The sequence below is a fragment of the Pelophylax lessonae genome, assembly GCF_965119305.1.
Source record: "Pelophylax lessonae genome assembly, chromosome: 12".
NCBI lineage: Eukaryota > Metazoa > Chordata > Amphibia > Anura > Ranidae > Pelophylax > Pelophylax lessonae.
Window position 1 is genome coordinate 198257924 of NC_138779.1, and position 27040 is coordinate 198284963.

The following is a 27040-nucleotide window of genomic DNA, read 5'->3' on the forward strand; positions in this document are numbered from 1 at the left end:
CAGATCCACTTTAAGCTTTAACTGCAAAAAAAAAAAAACCCTCCTCCCCCCCCCCCCCCAGGAACAATCGACCCCCTCCAAAGAAACAATAGATCTCTCAGCAGCCAGCATCAGTTACCCCCACCCTCAACAGTAGAGCCCCCCCTCAACAACTGACCCTCCAGCAACATAAGACCCCCCTCCAGACCAGCAACAATAGATCCTTTAAGGGTAGACCCCTCAGCCACAATAGATCCCCAGCAGCCAACACACTCCAGCCATTGCCTTTGATTACTTTCAGTGCTGGAGGTTGCATTCCAAAACCCCCTCCCCCCACGTTCTTGCTAAAAAAAAAAAGCCCTGTTTACTACTAAGGTACTATTGTTAAGTTTGTTATTTTTAGGCAATAGTTTTGCATATATAAAATATATTTGCACTGTGGGTCCTGCGCAGTCAGGATGCCAGTGAAGTCATGAAGGAACCTTCTCTGTATGACTCTTCTTCTTTGTCCTCTCTCGGCAGGGTGGTAACCCATGGTGGTCGGACGCCCAGGGACACTCCTGGGGCAGCCAGAGCTTCCCCTTCGCCTGGAACCAGGCAATCGCAAAGCTAGATCCATGTCCCCTGAAAGGAAGGAGGAAAGCCTGTGGGAGCCCCCGGTGGAGGAGGTGGAAGGGGACTCAACATCTTCAGAGGGAGGGAGGGTCACCGACAGCACCGATGACGAAGAGACCAGCAGCACAGAGAGCGCTCAGGTAAGTTCCTCTGCACTAAAATGTACTATCGGGCAAGAGTAAGCGACTTCTTCTATCTCCCTATTCATTGGGTTTCCTGTGCCAGTGTCCCCTGCCACCTTGCCTAATGCAAACCCTCGTACTTGTTCAAGAACGATTGTTGGGTGGCTGGATCATACTTGTCCAGTTGGCCATTGTCTGGTGTCTCAGGGCACCTGCAATGCCGGGTCAAGGTCCTTTAGCATTACAGGCAAAAAGGCTGAAGTTCCGCCTCCACTTCAGTAGCATGGATTGAGGGTCCTGTCCTCCTTGCACTCCCTTTCTGCTGCAGTGCCCAAGGTTGTCACCTCTTCTGTCAACCCTTCGGCCAAGCACCTGTGTTGCCTGTGCTGGAGATATGACTATGCAAGTGTGTCTGAAGGCATTGCTGGGAGGCCAAAAAGCAAAAAGGCCAGACACTCCTGCATTGCCATATCTCCAGCGTCGACAACACTGGTGCCTGGCCGAAGGGTAGACCGAAAAAGGCAACCACCTGCGACCAGGCCCCTGTGTTGCCAGCACTGGAGATGTGGCAATGCAGGTGCATCTGGAGGTGGAGCTGAGGCCAGGAAAATTATTGCGGGCTCAGAAACTATGGTCACTGTCTACAGGATATCAACCTTGTATAGCATGTGGGACAGAAATGCCAGCTACAGTACATCTACTTTTAAATATACAGGATAAGTAAATGTAGTGATTATTTATATATATAAAATATTCAAATAAAAATATTAAATAAATCCGAAATAAAACAACAAATCTAAAATTAAATATTCATATAAAAATAAATATTATATATATATATATATATATATATATATATATATATATATATATATATATATATATATATATATATATATATATATATATATATATATATATATACACACACACACATATACAGAGTGTGTGTGTGTACATATACTGTATGTAATGTGTGTATATGTATGTATGTGTGTGTGTATATATATATATATATATATATATATATATATATATATATATATATATATATAATATTTATTTTTCTATGAATATTTAATTTTAGATTTTGATGTTTTATTTTATGTTTTATTTTGGATTTATTTAATATTTTTATTTTATTTAATATTTTATTCATTCCAATGGGCTGCCCTATGGTCGAGAAATGCTCAAAAGAAAGTTCTGACCCTTTTTAGAGAAATTGCGGCACTATGCATTTGGACATGCGTGTTCCCAGATGCGTATGGGTCTCGCTTTACAGACATGGTGGGGCCTGCCTGCCCTTTAGGGAGAGGGGGCTGATAAGAATACAATTGCTGCCATTAGTAGTTTCTATTCTATATATTCTAATAAATATATATGTATGTGTGTGTGTATATATGTATGTATGTGTGTGTGTGTGTGTATGTATGTGTATATATATATATATATATATATATATATATATATATATATATATATATACCTATACACACACATAATGTAATAATGTATACAAAATATGTGTGTGTTATATGGTTTTATTTTATGATTCATTATAGACTTGGTGTATTAGATTTTTATTTGATTTTATATTTTATTCATCTCAGTGGGTTGCCCTATGCACAAAAAATGCTCAAAAGCTGACCCTGGTGACGCAACCATGCATGTAGTGTTGCGGCACCATGCATTTTGATATCCGGTTCCCAGATGCATGGGGATGGCATTAAGAATGGGGCTAGATTCACGTTTGTGCGTTGCAGGAACACGTGCTTTTGCGCAATGCATAGAAACGCGTAGCCGCCATTAACTTGCACGGCTTCCTGTGTACCCTAACACATGGTGCCACAGCGCCATGCATTTTAGAGTGGCACGATCTCTCAAAATGGTCAGGAAGTTCTTTTTAGCATTTCTCGTGCGCAGGGCAGCCCATTGAAATGAATAAAAAATAAAGTAAAAATATAAAATAACGAATCTAAATGAAAACCCAAAATAAAGAAAAAATATATAAAACCACTAGCTAGATTAACTTTTGAGCATTTCTCACACGTAAGACAGCCCATTTGTTTTAATGGGCTACATGTAGAACTGCATGTAGGCGCACAAAGTGTAAAACTAGCCTTAATGGCACCCGCTGTGCGTTTCTGTGTGTGTGGTGGGAAAATGTGCAATTTTGTGCGAATTCGTGCAAAGCAAAAATTCAAACCTAGCCTGAGTATAGGCCTCGCTTTACAGACCTGGTGTGGGAGTGGCTGCCCTGTATGGAGAGGCTGGTAAATAGGTGGACCAACAGAATAAAGAGGTCAGGATAGGTGTTGCCAGTGTGGTGATGTAAGCAGGTGAGGAGGCGGGGCAGTGGCACAGTGTTTGCAGCATTTCAAGTTCTAAAAATTGTCGCCTTCGCTGTGCAGCCATAAAACAGCAGTAGGCAGATTCCACGCAAATGTGCATTTCCTTTAAAAATAATTTAGCAGCAAAAACCGTTCTTCTTGATGTGTTTCAGATGTATAATTTATCTGGTTGGGGTTGTCCTTGAAGTAACCACAAGGCCGCCGTCCTCTTACATTTCTCACCCTCTGAAAGCGGAACTGTAGCTCTCATTCATCTTGCTTAAAACAAATAGTCCTTAAATACTGAAGAAGAAGAATTGGTCGCTCCTGACATTCTAGAACTCTTCCAGCAAATTAACTCTTTTAAGGGCGATAGTTTGCCGGACACGCCATTTAAATATGGACGGGGCTTTTTCATTCTCCCACTTGGTAGTTAAAATAGGGGACTGCCAGGCGTTCGGAACAGGAAGTTTCCCACAAGTGACCATAAATAAACTTTTGAAGAGGGACAGACTTGGTAGTATGGTACATGGCTTGCGTAGTGGGAGCCACGCGGAAGAGAAAATATAATGGTCTAGGACAGTTCTAATTTCATTTTTAAAGCCCATCTCCAGGGAAAGGAGGAACAATCCCCCCTTGCAGTTTGGCTGCCACTGCACTGCAAGGGTTAAATGCTGGGGGACCCCCTATACTAGTCCAGGGGTGGACTGTCCCTCGCCAACCTCACATTCAATGCAGGGCTCTGCGTTGTACTTGATGACATCAGAGGACCTGCGACCACCAAAGGATAGCTGGTCTTATGGCCCAGAGGGTGCCTGAAGGAATGGAGGTTTGGGTGAGTAAAAGTTATTTTATTTTTCTTGCCCCCTAGACACAAATGAGTATTGAATCCTTGCAATGCAGGGGCATCTCCACTTCAAGGAAAATGTTTTCCTTTCCCTAGAGTTCAGCTTTAAAGTATCTAAGCCTGTTGTGTTTTCAGGACAGGCAGTGAAAGAAAGAAATTCATTGGAACGTCTGCAGAAGAAGCATTTCCACGGTCTCTGGCCATCTCTCTTGTAGTCATTTCATGGTTTGTGACCTTCTCAAAGAATTTGCAGAGTCTGGCCTTCTCTTGTAGCATTTCAGTAGTATCTGACCATCTCTGAAAGCATTTCCATGGTCTCTGACCATCTCTTGAAGCATTTTCATAGTCTCTGACCAGCTCTTTAAGCATTTCCATAGAGTCTAGTCTTCTCTTGTAGAATTTGCATAGTCTCTGACCATCTCTTGTAGCATTTCTATGGTCTCTGGCCACCTCTTGAAGCATTTCCATGGTCTCTGACCATGTCTTGAAGAATTTCCATGGTCTCTGACCATCTCTGGAAGCAGTTTCATAGTCTCTAACCATCTCTTCAAGCACCTCCATGATCTCTGACCATCTTTTTAAGCATTTCCATAGAGTCTAGTCTTCTCTTGTATCATTTTCATGGTCTCTGACCATCTCTTGAAGCATTTCCATGGTCTCTGGCCATCTTTTGACGCATTTCCATGGTCTCTGATCATGTCTTGAAGCATTTCCATGGTCTCTGACCATGTCTTGAAGCATTTTCATGGTCTCTGACCATGTCTTGAAGCATTTCCATGGTCTCTGACCATCTCTGGAAGCAGTTTCATAGTCTCTAACCATCTCTTCAAGCACCTCCATGATCTCTGACCATCTTTTTAAGCCTTTCCATAGAGTCTAGTCTTGTATCATTTTCATGGTCTCTGATCATCTCTTGAAGCATTTCCATGGTCTCTGGCCATCTCTTGACGCATTTCCATGGTCTCTGATCATGTCTTGAAGCATTTCCATGGTCTCTGACCATGTCTTGAAGCATTTCCATGGTCTCTGACCATCTCTTGTAGCTTTTCCATGGTCTCTGACCATCTCTTGAAGCATTTCCATGGTATCTGACCATCTCTTGAAGCATTTCCATTGTCTCTGACCATCTCTGGAAGCAGTTTCATAGTCTCTAACCATCTCTTCAAGCACCTCCATGATCTCTGACCATCATTTTAAGCCTTTCCATAGAGTATGGTCTTCTTGTATCATTTTTATGGTCTCTGATCATCTTTTGTAGCTTCTCCATGGTCTCTGCTCTCTCTCTTGTAGCTTTTGCATGGTCTATGGCCATCTTCTGTAGCATTTTCATAGTCTTTGACTATCTCCTGTTGCCCAACTGCAGTCTTAACAGCTTTTGATAGCTTTAAAAATTTTATGCGTGGCCCTCTGGTGATGTCAGGGGCCCCACTTGAGGCTCGCTATTTTAAGGGAGTTGACCACCAATGCCAATATCTTCTATGCAGGATGTGGAAACCTTACAAGCGGACCTAAAAAAAATAATGGGGTGGGCAACTACATGGCAGATGAGGTTTAATGTTGAAAAATGTAAAGTAATGCACTTGGGTGCCAGAAACCAGAAAGCAAGCTTTTCACTAGGGGGGGAAACTCTGGGTGAATCTAAGATGGAAAAGGACCTGGGGGTACTGGTAGACAACAGGCTTGGCAGTGGCATGCAATGCCAAGCCGCTGCAAGCAAAGCCAACAGAATACTGGGATGTATAAAAAAGGGGATTCACTCCAGAAATAAAGAGATTATTCTCCCTCTCTACAAGACTCTGGTCCGGCCACATCGGGAGTATTCCGTCCAGTTCTGGGCACCGGTCCTCAGGAAGGATGTGCTGGAACTGGAGAAAGTCCAGAGAAGGGCAACAAAAATAATTAGGGGAATGGAGGACATCCGCTATGAGGAAAGACTACAAGCACTGAACTTATTCTCTCTGGAGAAGAGACGATTGAGGGGGGATATGATATCAATGTACAAATACTGTACTGGCGACCCTAGCATAAGGAACAAACTATTCAGAGAAAGGAGATACAATAAGACACCTGGCCACTCACTAAAACTAGAGGAAAGGGGGTTTAACCTTAAAGTACGTAGTGGGTTCTTTACTGTCAGAGCAGCAAGGATGTGGAATTCTCTTCCACAAGCAGTGGTATCAGCAGGGAGCATCGATAGTTTCAAAAAACTATTAGATGTACACCTTAAAGACCACAACATACAGGGGTATACAATGTACAACATACAGGGGTATACAATGTACGGTTAACAGCAAACACACACATTATAGGTTGAACTGGATGGACTGATGTCTTTTTTCAACCTCACTCACTATGTTACTATGTTACCACTGCCATATTCTATTAAAAACTAAAAATAGGACTTAGTTTGCGTTCATATGTCTTGAAGCTGATTTTTATATCTATTTTTGTGTCTCTAAAATATTTTACAAATAAACATTGAAAAAAATGTTTCCAGTGTAGATTGTATTAGTCTTGAACATTATAAATAACGGAGATGTATACAAAACACAATACATTCCACATAAAACCGGTAATCCAGGTTTATGCTACCATTTCGGATGCCAGAGTGCTGGTTGAATATAGAAATGTCTGTATTAAGCTGTATGGGCTCTGGGGTAGAGACACACTCAAAGACTGGTATTGTCAGAAAATAAATTGAGAGAAATCCCCGGATTCATTCATTTTTAAAAATAACATTTTGCATGCCTGGTGAACCGGCTATTTTTATAATGCAATGTTATTACAAATCTAGTTCGCTTTTGGTAGCGCAGTGTTTCGTATTACAGCCCTGGGAGTCGTCATGCAAATAGTGCTCGTCGTTGTGGAGGATTTTGGCAAGAGAACAAGAATAGCCTCTATAGAGTCTGAATTGTCATTTGCTAAAATCCTCATAATGTGTAAAGGCCTGGAGGGGCTCTTGCATTTTAATTAACACGTTTCAAGTTTTGCTTTTAAGGTTTTCTCTACAATGGCAAACCCCTGGAGATGGTACGCGGTGAGGGTACAAAGTAGAACATCAAAATGCATGGCATGCTCTTATCAGGATGTTATGGAATGGGGGAGATGTTTCTCCTAAGATTGCTTAGTACTGTTTGAATCTAAAAACAGAACATAGCACCTAGTCTAGTTTTTGAAAAGTAAAACAATTAGTTTAAAAAAAAAAAAAAACATCCAAACTACCAAATATTGGGACAGATTACCTATAGATAAGAGTTGTTTTTGGCCTTCTTTGCCAGCAATTGGTCTATGTATGGGCCTGTCTTGACTTTGAGTGCTAGTTCACATCCAGTTCGGGGTTTTTACTATGTATTCCAATGGCCCTAGTTCACACCGGTGCAGTCAGTTCAAGTCCATTTCCAGGGCAGAAAGAAAAAGTTGAACATGCTGCATTTTTTTTTGCACAGAACTGTAATGGAACATAGCAAAATGTAACAAAAATGCACCGGAACTGCGTGTGGTGTGAACTGTAAGCAAAAACTCATCCAGAACATATCCGGAGTGCATTTTTGTGGTGTGAACTGGCCCCAAAAGCTTAACTGAATTCTTGGAGTCTTATCAATTTCGTATTCTTGGTATCATCCCAGAGTATAATGGTAGTAGGCCTATGTATATCCTGGCACCATGCTTTGTTCATCTTTATTTAGGATGAACAGTCAGATTTGATCATGACCACAGAGGTCCTCCATTCTCAACCAAGGTTCCCCTGGAAGTGTCTAGGGCAGTGATGGCGAACCTTGGCACCCCAGATGTTTTGGAACTACATTTCCCATAATGCTCAACTACACTACAGAGTGCATGAGCATCATGGAAAATGTAGTTCCAAAACATCTGGGGTGCCAAGGTTCGCCATCACTGGTCTAGGGGTTCCTTGAGCCATGAACCTCCCATCTGATGGTTCTTGCATAGTTCTGACGGTTCTTGCAGAACCAGCAATATGACAATGATTTGTTTTTACCTGGCTAAGGGTGGCATTCTGACCACCACTGTAGAGGTTGCATTCTTCTCACTGACCTCCAATGGATAATCTGGCCATTGGGCAGCTTCTAAACACTGTCACCTTGGGTTGGACTAAAGAGGAATAAATCTAGAATTTGGGCACCATGCTTCGTTCATCTTTGTTTAGAATGAGCAGTCAGATTTGACTACGATCACAGAGGTCATTCATTCTCAACCATTTCATAGAACCCCAAGGTTCCTCTGGAAGTGTCCAAGGTTTTCTTTGAGCTGTGGATTAACCTAGTCTAGAGGTAAGGCACCCCACTGTAATATTTTAGTCCAGATAGAAGTCTGACTATGAATAATCTGGCCATTGGGCAGCTTTTACACTGCAAAGATTCCCATGATTACTTTGGGTTGGACTAAAGATGAATGAGTCTAGAAGCTACCACATCGTAATATTTGAGTCCAGATGTATACCTATTCTAAAGAAAAGGTTGGTGCTCCCTCTGTTTTTGCTTTTTCTAATGTTCCCTTTGGACTTCCCGAGTCCTTGACTAGCTTTGAGTGGACTGTGAGTTATGAGCGGTGGACTTGTGGGTTATGAGCGGTGGTGGACTTGTATGTTATGGGCGGTGGACTTGTGGGTTATGGTCGATGGACTTGTGGGTTATGGCCGATGGATTTGTGGGTTATGGCCGATGGATTTGTGGGTTATGGCCGATGGATTTGTGGGTTATGGCCGATGGATTTGTGGGTTATGGCCGATGGACTTGTGGGTTATGGCCGATGGATTTGTGGGTTATGGCCGATGGATTTGTGGGTTATGGCCGATGGACTTGTGGGTTATGGCCGATGGACTTGTGGGTTATGAGCGGTGGTGGACTTGTGGGTTATGACCGATGGACTTGTGGGTTATGGCCGATGGACTTGTGGGTTATGGCCGATGGATTTGTGGGTTATGGCCGATGGATTTGTGGGTTATGGCCGATGGACTTGTGGGTTATGGCCGATGGACTTGTGGGTTATGGCCGATGGACTTGTGGGTTATGAGCGGTGGTGGACTTGTGGGTTATGACCGATGGACTTGTGGGTTATGGCCGATGGACTTGTGGGTTATGGCCGATGGATTTGTGGGTTATGGCCGATGGACTTGTGGGTTATGGCCGATGGACTTGTGGGTTATGGCCGATGGACTTGTGGGTTATGGCCGATGGACTTGTGGGTTATGGCCGATGGACTTGTGGGTTATGGCCGATGGAATACATATTCAAGCTACTCACTTAACTAACTTCACTCCTATGTTCTGGAACCTCCCAGAAGGCAGGAAGAAGTAATCAAGTCTGCAGATTGCGAGTCCCTGATCAGCCCCAACAATTAACAGCTGCTCTTCCCTGATTACAGAAGAGCCACGTAAGAAAGGCTAAATTTACCTAGCAATCTAGTACCTAACTAGGATGGTGCTACACAACCACTCATATCTGTGGGGTGGATTTATACCACACCTGTCCAGTCTTTAATGCTGTCCGTGCTCCCGTGTTCACAGAGATTCACCCTCTCTATTTGTCCCAGTGACCGTTAACATGAAAGAAAATCCCAAATTTTTGGTTGTCATCTGACATTGAGGGAGACACGAATTCTGACGGCAACCAGGGATTCTCTCACTTTGAAGGGATTTCCTCTGACTTCATGTTGTGACAGTGGGACAGGAAGTGAATGTGAAATCTCCCCAATGGGGACACAGATTGCAAAACAAAAAACTGGCAAGGGTTATAACCCTCCCTTACGCTTATCCAAAATGGAAAAAAAAAAGTTTTACTTTAGTTCTACCTTTTAGGCCTCATGCACACAGGATTTTTTTACAGCGGCTGTGTTTGGCGTCAGACATTTTTTTTCTGCAGCCAGTAAACCCCCCCCAGCACGTTCTCCTATGTGTCCATGCACACACAAGGCTGTTATCAGCAGTTTTTAGCAGGGGCGTTTTCTGGCTGGAAAAAAACCCAGAACTAGTGAGTTTTAGGAGGCGTTTTTCAGCTGCAAAACGTTTGAACTTTGATAAAAGCTTAAAAACACTGGAAAACGGGGCCTACTGCGCATGCGCGATGCACGCTGCACTCTCACATAGTTTCCAACATTTGAAAAAAATTTCCAGGGACACTTTGCAGCGCAGCGATCAATTACTTACCACACCCACTTCCCTTAAGCTCCGCCCACGCCGCATAATTAATCTCTGCCTACTTATCAGATTATAGGATTTACTCAATATAGAGAGAATTACAGGAAATTGAAAAGGGAATTTCAAACTTAAGGCCAAAGTAGCAGAGTTGGAATAATTCTCCCATTCAGCTGCACTACTTCTGCGTGACATTTACGGGCATCCCGATTAACGGGCGCTTCCAGGGACAATGTAAATTACCCGGGACAGGCTCCTATTTGCCGGGACTGTCACGGCAAAAACGGGACAGTTGGCAAGTCTGCTCTTACTGGCAGAGGAGGAGGGGGCCGAACTTCTGACGTGGTGCGGCGAGGTCCGACGGAAGTGGCGACAGGGTACCTGTCAAAAACGGCTACCCGCACCCCCCCCCCCTGAAAGGTGCCAAATGTGGCACCGGAGGGGGATAGGGGAGACAGATGAGCGCAAATTCCACTTTTGAGTGGAACTCCGCTTAAAGGTGCAAGCTCCAGAACTGTCACCCATCTCTCACATTAAACCACCAGCTGCCATCAGTGAGATTATCAGCCGAAGAAAGACAGACAGCAGTAAAAAGCTGGCAGGGGTTGCTGAGCAGGTAGTCATGAACAAGTCAGTGCAATTACCTAATTATCTATTGTGATGGTGGTGGATCTACCTTGTGGGTCTGCCGCCAGCTTACATTGATTCAGTGCCGCCCCTCCCCCCCTACAATAAATTTCATGAAGGTGTCAGGTGACTGCGCACTTTTTTTTTATTGTCTGCTTCATCAAAAATTTGACAAGGCGGCTATTAAAAACCCTCCCAAATCCCCGATGTGACGGGTTGCAAGAGTAGATCATAAAAATAATTACAGGTGTCAGATTTGGACAGAAAAAGAGGCGTTTGTGAGATCTGCGTTCCTCCCTCCACGCCTCTCCTACGGAAAATGATGGCTCATTTAAAGTGGTACCGTCCCGGTCTAGTCCCAGATTCCATAGGCATTGCCTGGCAGCCAGATCTTCCACTGCATGATCATGGCATAAACACGTGTTATTGTTCTAGCCATGTGAGCATGTTTATGCTGTGAGCAGACATTTATAGTGCTGCCTTTCTTTTGGAGTAATAATGCCGAATATTATTTAGACTTTCACTTTTTTTTTTACCCAGCAACCTACTGGCATTTAAAGCTGAAACTTTTTTAAAAACTTTTATTTAAATATATTTCCTGATAGCCGCAAACTATATACATTATCTCACAAAAGTGAGTACACCCCTCACATTTCTGTAAATATTTTATTATATCTTTTCATGTGACAACACTGAAGAAATGACACTTTGCTACAATGTAAAGTAGTGAGTGTACAGCTTGTATAACAGTGTAAATTTGCTGTCCCCTCAAAATAACTCAACACACAGCCATTAATGTCTAAACCGCTGGCAACAAAAGTGAGTACACCCCTAAGTGACAATGTCCAAATTGGGCCCAATTAGCAATTTCCCCTCCCCGGTGTCATGTGACTCGTTAGTGTTACAAGGTCTCAGGTGTAAATGGGGAGCAGGTGTGGTAAATTTGGTGTTATCGCTCTCACTCTCTCATACTGGTCACTGGAAGTTCAACATGGCACCTCATGGCAAAGAACTCTCTGAGGATCTGAAAAAAATAATTTTTGCTCTACAAAAAGATGGCCTAGGTTATAAGAAGATTGCCAAGACCCTGAAGCTGAGCTGCAGCACGGTGGCCAAGACCATACAGCGGTTTAACAGGACAGGTTCCACTCAGAACAGGCCTCGCCATGGTCCACCAAAGAAGTTGAGTTCACATGCTCAGCGTCATATCCAGAGGTTGTCTTTGGGAAATAGATGTATGAGTGCTGCCAGCATTGCTGCAGAGGTTGAAGGGGTGGGGGGGTCAGCCTGTCAGTGCTCAGACCAAACGCCGCACATGGATCAAATTGGTCTGCATGGCTGTCATCCCAGAAGGAAGCCTCTTCCAAAGATGATGCACAAGAAAGTCCACAAACAGTTTGCTGAAGACAAGCAGACTAAGGACATGGAGTACTGGAACCATATCCTGTGGTCTGATGAGACCAAGATAAACTTATTTGGTTCAGATGGTGTCAAGCGTGTGTGGCGGCAACCAGGTGAGGAGTACAAAGACAATTGTGTTTTGCCTACAGTCAAGCATGGTGGTCGGAGTGTCATGGTCTGGGGCTGCATGAGTGCTGCCGGTACTGGGGAGCTACAGTTCATTGAGGGAACCATGAATGCCAACATGTACTGTGACATACTGAAGCATAGCATGATCCCCTCCCTTCAGAGACTGGGCCACAGGGCAGTATTCCAAAATAACGACCCCAAACACACCTCCAAGATGACCACTACCTTGCTAAAGAAGCTGAGGGTAAAGGTAATGGACTGGCCAAGCATGTCTCCAGACCTAAACCATATTGAGCATCTGTGGGGCATCCTCAAATGGAAGGTGGAGAAGCTCAAGGTCTCTAACATCCACCAGCTCTGTGATGTCATCATGGAGGAGTGGAAGAGGACTCCAGTGGCAACCTGTGAAGCTCTGGTGAACTCCATGCCCAAGAGGGTTAATGCAGTGCTGGAAAATAATGGTGGCCACACAAAATATTGACACTTTGGGCCCAATTTGGACATTTCCACTTAGGGGTGTACTCACTTTTGTTGCCAGCAGTTTAGACATTAATGGCTGTGTGTTGAGTTATTTTGAGGGGACAGCAAATTTACACTGTTATACAAGCTGTACACTCACTACTTTACATTGTAGCAAAGTGTCATTTCTTCAGTGTTGTCACGTGAAAAGATATCATAAAATATTTACAAAAATGTGAGGGGTGTACTCACTTTTGTGAGATACTGTATATAAGAATAAGGATATTGTTTAGTGTCACTTTAAATAAATGAACATGGCAGCCAGGCAAGCATCATGTTTATAAGGAGCTGTCAGCAATGGCAGCCAGATTGTATTTTTCTCATGGAGGTTTTGTGTTGGGGATTTCATAGCTGGATTCTCAGTGTAAATGTTTCCCACATTTAATTGTATCATTCAGCAAGTTTCCAGTGTTGCAGTCCAATCCAATGTATGGATGACCCCAACCTCCTCCATTGATGATGTAAAGTCACATTCTGTAAAGTTGCTGAAATTTTGAGTGTTGGACGGACATCGCTCTGTGCTGAATTTTGACCTCAGCGTCACCACTAAGACTGGAGGCGGATAGCGGATGGGATTACATGTGGACGGATATTCTCTATCCGCGGTCCTATAAAATTTACATTTTTCTAAATATTGACATAGCGTGCTTCCTCTTGCCTCTTAAAAAAAAAAAAAAAAAGTGTACGTGGGCTGTGATCCTTACCTAAAGCAGAACTCCAGCCAAAAATAACAAAATTAAAAATGAATAGTTCCTTAAAAGATAAAATATTAAAACCAGTTTCTGCTGCAATATTCGCCTTCATTCCAGAGATTTTTTTCCTCTTGCAGTATTTCTTTCTGCCACTAGATGTCCTCAGTCTGACAGACAGCATTAAATAAAATTGAATAGCCCATTATAAAAAAAAAAGAAAAACGATTTTGCTGCAATAATCACATTCAATTCAGAGATTTCCCTTGCAGTATTATTTTCTTACCACTAGATGGCCTCATTCTGAAAGCCAGTATATGCTAAAAATAATTAGCCGGTTAAAGGAACAAAACCAGCTTTTGCAGCAATAATCACCTTCAATCCAGAGATTTTTTTCCTCTTACAGTATTCTTTTCTGCCACTAGATGTCCTCAGTCTTGACAGACAGCCAAAAATAAAAATGAAAGAGCCCATTATAAAAAAAAAAACAGATTTTGCTGCAATATTCACCTTAATTCAGAGATTTCCCTTGCAGTTTTCTTTTCCTACCACTAGATGTCCTCATTCTGACAGACAGCATAAGATAAAAATGAATAGCCGGTTAACAGAACAAAACAAGCTTTTGCTACAATAATCACCTTCAATCCAGAGACCCCCCCCCCCCAGTATTCTTTTCTGACCACTAGATGTCCTCATTCTGACAGCCATATATGATGAAAAATGAATAGCCGGTTAAAGGAACAAAACCAGATTTTGCAGCAATAATCACCTTCATTCCAGAGATTTTTTTTCCCCTTGCAATATTCTTCTCTGCCACTGGATGTCCTCAGTCTGACAGACAGCTAAAATAAAAATGAATAGCCAATTATGACAAAAAAAAAAAAAAACAGATATTGCTTCAATAATCACCTTCAATTCAGAGATTTCCCTTGCAGTATTCTTTTCTGCCACTTGATGTCCTCATTCTGACAGACAGCATAAGATAAAAATGAATAGCTGATTAACAGAACAAAACCAGCTTTTGCTGCAATAATCACCTTCATTTCAGAGATCCCCCTGCAGTATTCTTTCCTGCCACTAGATGTCCTCATTCTGACAGACAGCATAAGATAAAAATGAATAGCCTGCTAAAAGAGAAAATAACAAGACCAGCTTTTGCTGTAATAACCTCCTTCAATCAAGAAATATCCCCTGCAGTATTCTTTTCTGCCACTAGAAGCCCTCAGTCTGACAGCCATCATCAATTAAACCACTTCCTCTGAGCCCAGGACCCTCCCCTGTGAGAAGCAGCACATTGAGTCCATCTGAATGTCACTTTGATTTCTCTTCCTCCTATCCGCATTCTTCTGGTCAGCTCAGGACCTGATTGGTCCCTTGTGCTGCTTCTTCCTTTCATGCTCCAGCTCTGGATGTAGTTTTTTTTTTTTTTTTTCCCTATAGAATAGGAAAGGGTTATAACCTCTGTCAGGTTTATATTGCTGTGCTGTACCCTTTGGGAGGACTCCCTCACTTCCTGTTTTATTAGCTGTAGTCACTAAGACAGGAAGTAGGGAAAAATCTCCCTAGTGGAGACACCATAAAAAAAAGACTAAACCCTATGTATTATATTGCAAGGATTTAACCCTTCCCTGCTTGCTCTGTCATGTTTTTAAAATTAAGTTGCAACAAGTGGGGACGGGTTAAATCCTCTGTCAGGTTTTTACTAGTGAGGATGTAACCCTTTCCTGCTTGTTCCAACTCATTCAGGTTTTTATTATTGAGTTGCAGCAAGTGGGGAAGGGTTAAATCCCCTGTCAGGTTTTAATTAGTGAGAATTTACCCTTTTCGGCTTGTTCCAACTTGGCAAGGTAAACCCAGCCGAGGATGTAACCCTTCCCTGCTTGTTCCACCCCAGCAATGAAAACCTCAGAGAATTTAACCCTTTCCTGCTTGCTCCACCTCTGTCAGAATTTTAATATTGAGTTGCAGTAAATGGGAAAGGGTTAAATCGTCGGTCAAGCTTTTACTAGTTAGGATGTAACCCTTCCCTGCTTGCTCCAGCAGGTTTTTAATATGGAGTTGCAGCAAGTGGGGAAGGGTTAAATCCTCCGTCAGGTTTTTATTAGAGAGGATTTAACCCTTTCTTGCTTGTTCCAACTTGGCAAGAAAAACCCAACAGAGGATGTAACCCTTCCCTGCTTGTTCCACCCCAGCAATGAAAACCTCACAGAGGATTTAACCCTTCACTGCTTTCTCCAGTTCCATCAGGTTTTAAAATTGAGTTGCAGCAAGTGGCGAAGGGTTACATCCTTTGTCAGGTTTTTACTAGTGAGGATATAACCCTTCCTTGCTTGCTCCACCCCAGCAATGAAAACCCCACCGAGGATTTAACCCTTCCCTTCTTACTCCAGCAAGTTTTAAATATTGAGTTGCAATAAGTGGGGGAGGGTTAAATCCACTGTCAGGTTTTTACTAGTGAGGATGTAACCCTTCCCTGCTTGTTCCACCCCAACAATGAAAAGCTCAGAGGATTTAACCCTTCCCTGCTTGCTCCAGCTCCGTCAGGATTTTAATATTGAGTTGCAGCAAATGGGGAAGGGTTAAATCGTCTGTCAAGCTTTTACTAGTTAGGATGTAAACCTTCCCTGCTTGCTCCAGCTGGTTTTTAATATTGAGTTGCAGCAAGTGGGAAAGGGTTAAATCCTCTGTTACGTTTTTCTTGCGGAGTTGGAACAAGCAAGGAAGGGTTAAATCCTCTGTCAGGCTTTTATTAGTGAGGATTTAACCCTTCCTTGCTTGTTCCAACTCCGCAAGAAAAACCCAACAGAGGATTTAACCCTTCCCCGCTTTTTTTCATTCCAGCAATGAAAAGCTCACAGAGGATTTAACCCTTTCCTGCTTGCTCCGTCAGGTTTTTAATATTGAGTTGCAGCAAATGGGGAAGGGTTAAATCCTCTGTCTGGCTTTTATCACTAAGAATTTAACTCACCACTTAGCAGGATTCTTCTAAACGATCTCCAAACAGTCGGTCGGGAGTGTGGACATGCTGGGACTTGTAGTTGTTCTCGGTGTTTGGACAGCAGATTTGGGTTTCCCGGAATAGGAGATGAGCTCAGAGTGCAGTTGGCCGTCTGCCCGATGGTTTCTTCGCCATGGTGGTGGGAGGCTGAGATTTCCCGGTAGCCCCTCCGCTGAGTCACCTCCAACGTGACTGGAGGAGATCAGCAGCTCAGCGTGTCAGTGATGGAGGACGCTTGGGATGGGGATTGTCACCTTCACCCTCCAACTTGTCAGAGTCACTTTAACACGGCGCCTGTCCTGTATCAGCCTGCGTCATATCGCCGCTACACCCGGCCAGTTCCAGGACAAGGTCATCCAGCACCCAGGGCAAATATGCCAACCCCCACCCCTCTTACCTTAGGGTCAGGGTGCCCCCATCCCTACAATAACCCAATGCGCCCAGGGCAGTCGTCCCCCTGTCCACCCCTTGTCCCAGCCCTGAAGCCGTATCTGTACAGCCCAGACACTTGGCTGACTCACCCTTTGTGGACTGGCAGCATTTAACACCTAAAGCTGGCCATGCTCTGTACAATCTCTATACAATCACCTTTAGATTTAGGTTCCTGAAGCTATCCAAGTAAATCTGTATCCAATCAAAGTAAGGCTCCCCATACACATCACAATCCGCCCATGCAGGCTGATACGTGATAGGACGCCGTGTTGAAGTGTTTAGACTTGCCATAATGATGTAATTTGAAGTGCTATCCAATCAGGTGGCTCCTTGTACAACGTATTTGGAAGATCTAAAGGCGATTGTACAATCAGATTTAATAGCGAATGATCAGCCTAATGGTGGCTGTACACCATGCAATAAAACCGAACCAATCCATGTCTGAGTCCCGGTTCACACATATGGGATGCGGGAGCCCTGCGAATCCACTGCGGATTCCCGCATCGCATTCAAATCGCAGGCAGTTCACACTGCAATATGCGAATTGCTGGGGGTGTCAATACAAAGTTACCGACACCCCCAGATCAGTTCACATATCGCAGTGCGAACGATCAGTTCGGACATGAATTGGATCGCATAGGTGTGAACTGCCATGCGATCCGATCCAAAAAAGGGTCCTGTGCGAGTTGTGTCCGAATCCGATGCAAATTCAGCCATACAATCTGTATGGCTGAATTTGCATCGCACAGACATCACATGGGATTTCCAGAGCAGTGCACTCCGAATTGCATACAATGTCTGACATCGCATATATGTGAACCGGGACTTAGGGTCTATCGTTGGCATTTTTTTTTTTTTTTTTCACGCTTGTGAATCACTTGCAACCGATCTACATGAAAAAACAGCCATCAATCGACCCAAAGTCCCGGTTCACACATATGTGATGCGGGAACCCTGCAAATCCACTGCGGGTTCCCGTTTCGCACTCGAATCGCAGGCAATTCACACTGCCATATGCTAATCGCTGGGAGTGTCACTACGAAGTTAATGACACCCCCAGATCAGTTTGCCTATTGCAGTGCAAACTGTCAGTTCGGACATTAATTGGATCGCATAGGCGTGAACACTCATGCGATCCGATTCTGGTGCAGACCCAAAAAAGGGTCCTGTGCGAGTTGTGTCCGAATCCAATGCAAATTGTATGGCTGAATTTGCATCACACAGACATTGCATGGGATTTGCAGAGCAGTGCGCTCCGAATCGCATACAATGTCTGACATTGCATATATGTGAACCGGCACTCGGATCACAATGATGGGATGGAGGAAACACACAGAAATTGCTGCGTTTCCCTCATCACACCGCATAGCAGTCTGTGGGTGTCAGTTAAAAGTTAACGACACCCCCAAAAGCAGGTTGTGGCGCGTTAGCTAGAATCGGATTGCATAGGTATCTGAAGGAATCCGAATCCAGGGCGTAAAAAAAGAAAAAAGGTACTTGCACTTTTGTGTGGATGTGATTTGAGCCATACAAATAATGGACTCGGAATCACATGTGATTTAGCGCAGGAATGTGGTTCGATTGAAGCCATACAAATAATGGACTCGGAATCGCATGTGATTAGCACAGGAATGTGATGCGATTGGAGCCATATAAATAATGGACTCAGAATCGCATGTGATTAGCACAGGAATGTGGTGGGATTGGAGCCATACAAATAATGGGTTCAGAATCGCATGTGATTAGCACAGCAATGTGGTGCGATTCCTGTGTGAATCAGATGCGGTTTGACGCATCAGTGTGTACCCAGCCTCAATTAATCTCTCAGACGTTGATTGGCTTTGTGTATGTATGGCCCCCACAAGAACAATTCACACCGAGTATAAGTCTGCGTTCACAGGCGGTTAGCGGAAATGCACGTCTCTGTTTGCATTTTCGCAAAAGTTTGAAAAATGCGCTTAGACGCTCTAGCAGCGCCATTATTTCTTAACGGCACTCCAAAAGTGAGTAGCAAGTCCTGCGACAAAACGCACAAAACATATGCGTCACCAAACGTGCCAAAATGCAGTACTTGAACGTGCTCTACGCATTTCGTCACTGCTGACTGAGGATTTCCCCCATCTATGTGAGCAAACCAGAGGTGGTGAAATGCGTTGAGGAAAGTTGCTTCCTATGTAGAGACGTTGTATGCGGCCACTAATAAATATGGCAAGAGGAGCTAAAGCTCCTTTCACAAAAGATAGAATAAAATATTTACAAAAATGTGAGGGGTGTACTCACTTTTGTGAGATACTGTGTATCCTATACTTAGGATTAGGAGTATTGATTTCAGAGAGCCAAAGTATTGAAGCCAGAGAGAGCCAAGCCAGTAGCATTGAGCTGGGTGTAATTCGATCTGGAAGACTGAGGACATCTAGTGGTGGAAAGGAATTACTGTGAATGCGGGAGCTTAAAGTGTAATTATCCTCCCGTTTATGTTGCTTATATAAAGCTGTTCACACTTATATAAAGGTCATATATAAAAAAAAAAGAATGTTTACTTTTATGGATCCTATTGTTGTCAGTAATTGGCGGTGTCACCTCTGTGTTTATATGACTCCATACACAATGCAGACAATAAAGACAAGTAATTGGAGCATGAGATTTAGGACAGTATTAATAGGATGTCAGTGGACTCCAGGTTATAGATTACACAATGTGTCTCTGGATGACGGATCGCTGTGAAATGTGTCATGTTGTCGGGTCAGGAGGACCTGATGACTACACTGATGGGAGTCGCCAGGGAAGGAACAGTCTCCTTTCTTTTACAATTCCATTCAGACAAGGTTATGGCGTGTGATTAGTAGGATCATTTGTCAGGTACAAAGCATGTGTCATATCAACTTCACTTAAACAACTTGTAAAGTTAAAAAATAAATAAAAAAATGGACCATGTGCACTCCTAAAACTCATAAACTGTAGGCTGCCTATACAGGACAATGCAATACCTTTCCTGTGCAGCCAATCCTATTGGTTGTTCTATACTGGTTACGATTTCCACAAACCATCCAGTAAAATTCAATAGGCTCCATCCACAAATCTTTACCACAAGGATAAGGAGCTTTAAACTGTGGCTTCAGTTTTCAAATCACATTGGACTACACTGAAAATAACTGACCTTCTTTTGTAATAATAAAAAAGTCAGTTATTTTCAGTGTAGTCCAATGTGATTTGAAAACTGAAGCCACAGTTTAAATCTCCTTATCCTTGTAGTAAAGCTTTGTGAATGGGGTCTGATGCATTTTAGCAGGTGGTTCAATGAAATAATAAAATATGTATATACTTCTTTTGTATTTAAAAAAAAAAAAGGGGTCAGTTATTTTCAAGCGAGTTCAATGGGATTTGAAAATTGCAGTAATGGCTTAAATAAAACTCCTTATCCCTTGGAAGAGATTTGAAAATGGAGTTTGTTGCATTTTAGTGGAAAGTTTGCTAAAACAGTAACCATTATGTATATACTTCTGCATTTTACATTTTTTTTTTTTTTGGTGGTGGAATAATGCAGAATTTTTAAAATGCAGAAGTATATATACATAATGGTTACCGTTTCAGCGAACTCTCCACTAAAATGCAACAAACTTCATTTTAAAATCTCTTCCAAAAGAATAAAGCGCTTTATTTTAGCTGTGATTGCAATTTTCAAATCACATTGGACTACACTGAAAATAACTGACACTTAAAATTATTTATTTATTTATTTATTTTTATAAGTGTCAGTTCTTTTCAGTGTAGTCCAATGTGATTTGAAAATTGCAATAACAGCTAAAATAAAGCTCTTTATTTTTTTGGAAGAGATTTTAAAATGGAGTTTTTTGCTTTTTAGTGGAAAGTTCGCTGAAATGGTAACCATTATGTATATACTTCTGCATTTAAAAAAATAAAAATAAATTTAAAATGCAGAAGTATATTTTTTTTTTTAATACAAAAGAATTATATACATATTTTATTATTTCATTTAACCACCTGCTAAAATGTAACACAAAGCTTTACAACATGGATAAGGAGCTTTTTTTAAGCAGTGGCTGGAGGTTTCAATACTAATTGGACTTCACTGAAAATAACTGACACTTTTTTTTTTTTTTTTAAATAAAAAGGAAATATCCAGAGAGGTGAATGAGATTGCAAAAACAAGGGGATGGGAAGTGCCAGCAGCAAAGGTGACTTACTGTGCAGCAAAGCTGTACCTCCAAAGGACTGCAGGGGGTGCAGTAATTCAGTGATTGGCGGGGGTTATCTTTTACTGTGTATCAAACCTCACAAATTTTTAGATGACTGATGGTGGGACCCAAAATTTCTGGTCATGGACTTGAAGAAATGCAGGTAAAAAGCACAGAAAAAAATATTTAATAATTTTTGACTTTAAGCATTTAAAATAAAATATTTCAATATTTTAAATATCTTATTTATATTAATCATTTTGTAACCACTTGCACTGTGCCTTTGAACTTGCTAGGAAATTTGAATCTTCCCTACTTGCTGCTTGCACACCGTAGCTCTCTTCTGGGGGCTCAGTCCAACTACTGTCTGTGCTGGCCCAGCTCCTCCAACCCTCCCTTAATTTTCCTTCATAACCTAATATGTGGCTGAGATGTGAAGGGCAATAATAGTGCTATTTGAGTGACATCTGAATCTGTTGGGGCTACTGACATTGCATCCAAGATGGCAGCGCCAGCAGCAGTCTCAGGGCTTTTGGGTATGTACACAAGGGAGGCTTTTACAGGTAAATAACTGGCATAAAATTCATGAAATGCAAATATAATCTTATGGGAAGTTTATTGGTGCAATGAATGGTCCAGTGACAGGGTCTCTTTAGGGTCAAGCTGCAAGTTTATTCCAGCAGGAAGATGTCTCACACAAGGGACCCCAGCCTAGGATGGCCCATGGGTTGGTGCTAGAGAACGCAGGTTGTTGGCTTTTGGTAGAAAGGATAAAGCCGGTTATTTACTGTACACTGATAGTTGTTGTAGAGATGAAGAACTTGAGATGAAAGGAACATTGGTATAAGCAGGGTTTCTTCTCTGTCCCCCCAGCATACAGAGGCGGCGAGCGCTCAGGTCGAGCGGCGGCTGGAGGACGAACAGATGAAAGTCATGGGCAGAATCTCCCAGCTGGAACAGGACATCCGAGAGCTGCAGCTGCAGAGACGTGAGCTGAAAATCGAGGTAACCCAAATAATGGAACCATTGTGAACATCAATACATTTCTTATAATGGCTGAAAACATCCAACATCAAGAAAAGGATGAATTTCACTGATCAGTATGTTCGTCTAGACCAGGAGTAGGTAACCCTGGAAAGGTAAACCCAGGAGTGGGTGACCCTGGAAAGGTAGACCCAGGAGTAGATAACCATGGAAGGGTAGACCCAGGGGTAGGTAACCCTGGAAAGGTAAACCCAGGAGTGGGTGACCCTGGAAAGGTAGACCCAGGGGTAGGTAACCCTAGAAAGGTAGACCTAGGGGTAGGTAACCCAGGGAAGGTAGACTCAGGGGTAGGTAACCCAGGGAAGGTAGACTCAGGGGTAGGCAACCCTGGGAAGGTAGACTCAGGGGTAGGCAACCCTGGGAAGGTAGACTCAGGGGTAGGTAACCCTGGGAAGGTAGACTCAGGGGTAGGTAACCCTGGGAAGGTAGACTCAGGGGTAGGTAACCCTGGGAAGGTAGACTCAGGGGTAGGTAACCCTGGAAAGGTAGACTCAGGGGTAGGTAACCCTGGAAAGGTAGACTCAGGGGTAGGTAACCCTGGAAAGGTAGACTCAGGGGTAGGTAACCCTGGAAGGGTAGCCCCGGGGGTAGGTAACCCTGGAAAGGTGGCCCCGGGGGTAGGTAACCCTGGAAAGGTGGCCCCGGGGGTAGGTAACCCTGGAAAGGTGGCCCCGGGGGTAGGTAACCCTGGAAAGGTAGACTCTGGGGTAGGTAACCCTGGAAAGGTGGCCCAGGGGGTAGGTAACCCTGGAAAGGTTGCCCCGGGGGTAGGTAACCCTGGAAAGGTAGACTCAGGGGTAAGTAACCCTGGAAAGGTACACTCAGGGGTAGGGAACCCTGGAAAGGTAGAGATCTACCTGAACCACATGGAGGAGATCAACGATTACCAGGGTGCAGCACCCTTTTGTTATATGGAGATAACTTAAAAAGGCCCTATTTTTAATGTAAGTAAGGTTTGAAGAGTGCAGAGGTCAGTAGTAAGTCAGAGTACAGAGGTCAGGATTAGGTAACACAGAGTGCAGCGGTCAATAGGGCATGTGATGTTGAGTGCAGGGGTCAGAAGTGTGTTATGCTGAGTGCAGGGGGGTCAGCAGTGTGTGATGCAGGGTGGTCAGCAGTGTGTAATGCAGAGTGCAGGGGGTCAGCAGTGTGTGATGCAGGGGGTCAGCAGTGTGTGATGCAGGGGGTCAGCAGTGTGTGATGCAGGGGGTCAGCAGTGTGTGATGCAGGGGGTCAGCAGTGTGTGATGCAGGGGGTCAGCAGTGTGTAATGCAGAGTGCAGGGGGTCAGCAGTGTGTAATGCAGAGTGCAGGGGGTCAGCAGTGTGTGATGCAGGGGGTCAGCAGTGTGTAATGCAGAGTGCAGGGGGTCAGCAGTGTGTGATGCAGAGTGCAGGGGGTCAGCAGTGTGTGATGCAGGGGGTCAGCAGTGTGTAATGCAGAGTGCAGGGGGTCAGCAGTGTGTGATGCAAGGGGTCAGCAGTGTGTGATGCAGGGGGTCAGCAGTGTGTGATGCAGGGGGTCAGCAGTGTGTGATGCAGGGGGTCAGCAGTGTGTGATGCAGGGGTCAGCAGTGTGTAATGCAGAGTGCAGGGGGTCAGCAGTGTGTGATGCAGGGGGTCAGCAGTGTGTGATGCAGAGTTGCGGGGGTCAGCAGTGTGTGATGCAGGGGGTCAGCAGTTTGTGATGCAGAGTTGCGGGGGTCTGTAGTAACTAACATCTCCTTCCCAACCAGCAAAAAAAATCTCTTCCAAGTCAGACATTTTCCCCCCTCCTGAAAGATATAATTCTTTACTCTATCCAAAACAGAACCAAAAACTTTATTCTTTTCAGAATCTTTTAAACCTTTAGGGGGTAAAAAAACACACAGCTATTTTATATGAGCATAATTTACTCAAACAGTCGGGCTTCCAACAATTGTACACGGCTGTTCTGAGCAGATGTTGTATATCCGGAGTCTCTGTAATCCTATATATGTATACAGTGTGTGCGCCAATATACTGAAGAGAGAAAAGAAAACCACTTGGAGGACTTTTATTGCATTGTGGGGTTTTGTCCCAACTCACCAGAGCAGGAAATCTCTTTTTATTCCTTGTGCCCCTTTTTTTACCTCCCTGATTTATTATTATTTTTTTAACTTTCCTTCATGACCCATCCTGCACATGTCACAATGGATTCCCTATGCCAGCCGCTTTGCGTCACACCTCCGCGCCCTGACAAACCAGAATTTCCAGACCACTCGCCCCGGGGGGAGGAACCCGAAACTGAAGGAGGAAAGAGATGGCACTGCAGGCTGGGAATATCGGTCCTAAAACGAATAAACAAGACAGTCATTTGCATTCTATCACACCAGAAACATCACTTTATTATACACCCCCCCCAGCCTGAACCGTTGAATTTTAGTAAGCCATATTCACCACATCTAGATACCTAAATGCATTGAGTTGCTGCCATGTGATTGGCTGATTACCAATTTGTGTTACCAAGCAATTGAACAGATGTACCTAATAAAGTGGCCGGTTAGTGTATATGACAATGGCATATGAAATCACTGCAGTATTGTCACCAAATATTCAGGCTAAACATTTCCACCATCTGTGCTTTAAACATCATGGATAGAGGAATCTTGACTACTGGCTATAATCCCCCCTTTATTAGAGCACGTCCGCCATAGATCTCCCTTCAGAGCAGGCCACATGGGGTCCTCCATAGATCCCTCTTTAGAGCAGGCCACATAGGGTCCTCCATAAATCCCCCTTTAGAGCAGGCCACATAGGGTCCTCCATAGATCCCCCTTTAGAGCAGGCCACATAGGGTCCTCCATAGATCCCCCTTTAGAGCAGGCCACATAGGGTCCTCCATAGATCCCCCTTTAGAGCAGGCCACATAGGGTCCTCCATAGTTCCCCCTTTGGAGCAGACCACATAGGGTCCTCCATAGTTCCCCCTTTGGAGCAGGCCACATAGGGACCTCCATAGATCCCCCTTTGGAGCAGGCCACATAGGGACCTCCATAGATCCCACCTTTAAAGCAGGCCACATAGGGTCCTCCATAGATCCCCTTTAGAGAAAAGGTCACATAGGGCCCTCCATAGATCCCCCTTTAGAGCAGACCACATAGGGTCCTCCATAGATCCCCCTTTGGAGCAGACAACATAGGGTCCTCCATAGATCCCCCTTTAGAGCAGACCACATAGGGTCCTCCATAGATCCCCCTTTAGAGCAGGCCACATAGGGTCCTCCATAGATCCCCCTTTAGAGCAGGCCACATAGGGTCCTCCATAGATCCCCCTTTAGAGCAGGCCACATAGGGTCCTCCATAGATCCCCCTTTAGAGCAGGCCACATAGGGTGCTCCATAGATCCCCCTTTAGAGCAGACCACATAGGGTCCTCCATAGATCCCCCTTTAGAGCAGGACACATAGGGTCCTCCATAGATCCCCCTTTAGAGCAGGCCACATAGGGTCCTCCATAGATCCCCCTTTAGAGCAGGCCACATAGGGTCCTCCATAGATCCCCCTTTAGAGCAGGCCACATAGGGTGCTCCATAGATCCCCCTTTAGAGCAGACCACATAGGGTCCTCCATAGATCCCCCTTTAGAGCAGGACACATAGGGTCCTCCATAGATCCCCCTTTAGAGCAGGCCACATAGGATCCTCCATAGATCCTCCTTTAGAGCAGGCCACATAGGGTCCTCCATAGATCACCCATTAGAGAAGGCCACATAGGGTCCTCCATAGATCCCTCTTTAGAGCAGACAAGGCAGGGTCCCCCATAGATCTCCTTTAATGATCTGATTATAAATTCTGGACTCGCTGTTTATAGGAGGACACATACAGTGCAGAACTAATGAAGAGTTGACTTACTCGCATCTCTCATGAGAAGCTGGGGCCCGGGCGGGCTGGGGCATGCTGTGCACTGCTGCTGAGACTGGCGGCGGGCATGGCAGACACGGGCAGCAGGTTGGAGGAGGATTACAGCCCAGGGGAGGCGCTGGGGGCTGGCCAGCGGGAAGCGGGACTGTCTGCAGGGAGCGGCGGGAGGCGACTCCGGCCGGCGAGGCAGTGACAGTGAGCACATGATGATCATCTCAGATCTGGGTGCAAAAAAAATTCAATGATGGGGGGGGCAGCGTTGCGGATCCGGCAAGGACCATCACGCACACCAATGTCCTTGAGCAAACACCTTGCCGACCTCTGGAACCCATGGCTGTCCTAATACCCTAAGGTAGTAATGGTGAACCTTGTCACCCCAGATGTTTTGGAACTATATTTCTCATGATGCACGTGCACTCTGCAGTGTAGTTGAGCATCATGGGAAATCCCTGTAGTGCCATACTACCATGCTGCAATTGCTGTGCACGCAGTTGCGGTGCAGCCCCATTGAACTCAATGGGCGAGTTTGACAGGCTGTGACACCTGTCAAACTCTGCTCCCTGAGTTTAAAATGCTGGGGCCACAACATATGCAAAACCCTGTCCAGCAGCTAATAATTTTATAGCTTGTGTGGGGCAAGGGAGGGGGGTAAATCCATGGCTCAGCTGCCTGTTTTTTACCACCCATCTGAAAGAGACCAAATAGTGACTACATCTGATGGGACGCAGCCACTGTTCGGATGATAATTTTCCACAAGGCTCAGTCAATTTTTAAATAGACTTTTGTTAGCTGGGGTAGTGCCATCCACGGCTCACATATTTTATCATTTGATTTACTGGCAATGTCGAGTAGACCAGAAGTTGTAATAGTAAAAAAAAAAAAAAGATGCCCAGAGTCGCTCAGTATTCTGCAAAATACGTCTTTAAATTGATACATTTGTAATACATTTTTAGTATGACACGTACATTCTTTTTGCTTCTAAACATCACATCCATATTAGGATCTGTATTTTGTATATGATGTGATTGCAAATAACTTATACTGTGCTGGAAAAGAACATTTATACACAAATGATGCAAATAAGGAT

At 44.0% G+C, this 27040-nt stretch overlaps 1 protein-coding gene across 2 annotated transcripts in view; it reads left to right on the plus strand.

Moving 5' to 3' along the window:
* The first annotated feature begins 509 nt into the window (after positions 1-509).
* The window catches only part of PHLDB3 (pleckstrin homology like domain family B member 3), a 66245-nt gene continuing 39714 nt past the window's right edge, over positions 510-27040 (plus strand). Inside the window, exons 1-2 of one of the 2 annotated variants that reach the window (XM_082273657.1) lie at positions 510-734; positions 21909-22040. In XM_082273657.1, the coding sequence (XP_082129783.1) occupies positions 513-734; positions 21909-22040 (354 nt within the window). In that variant the 5' untranslated portion in view covers positions 510-512. The remainder of the gene's footprint in view (positions 735-21908; positions 22041-27040) is intronic. The other variant, XM_082273658.1, reaches the window with a different exon arrangement.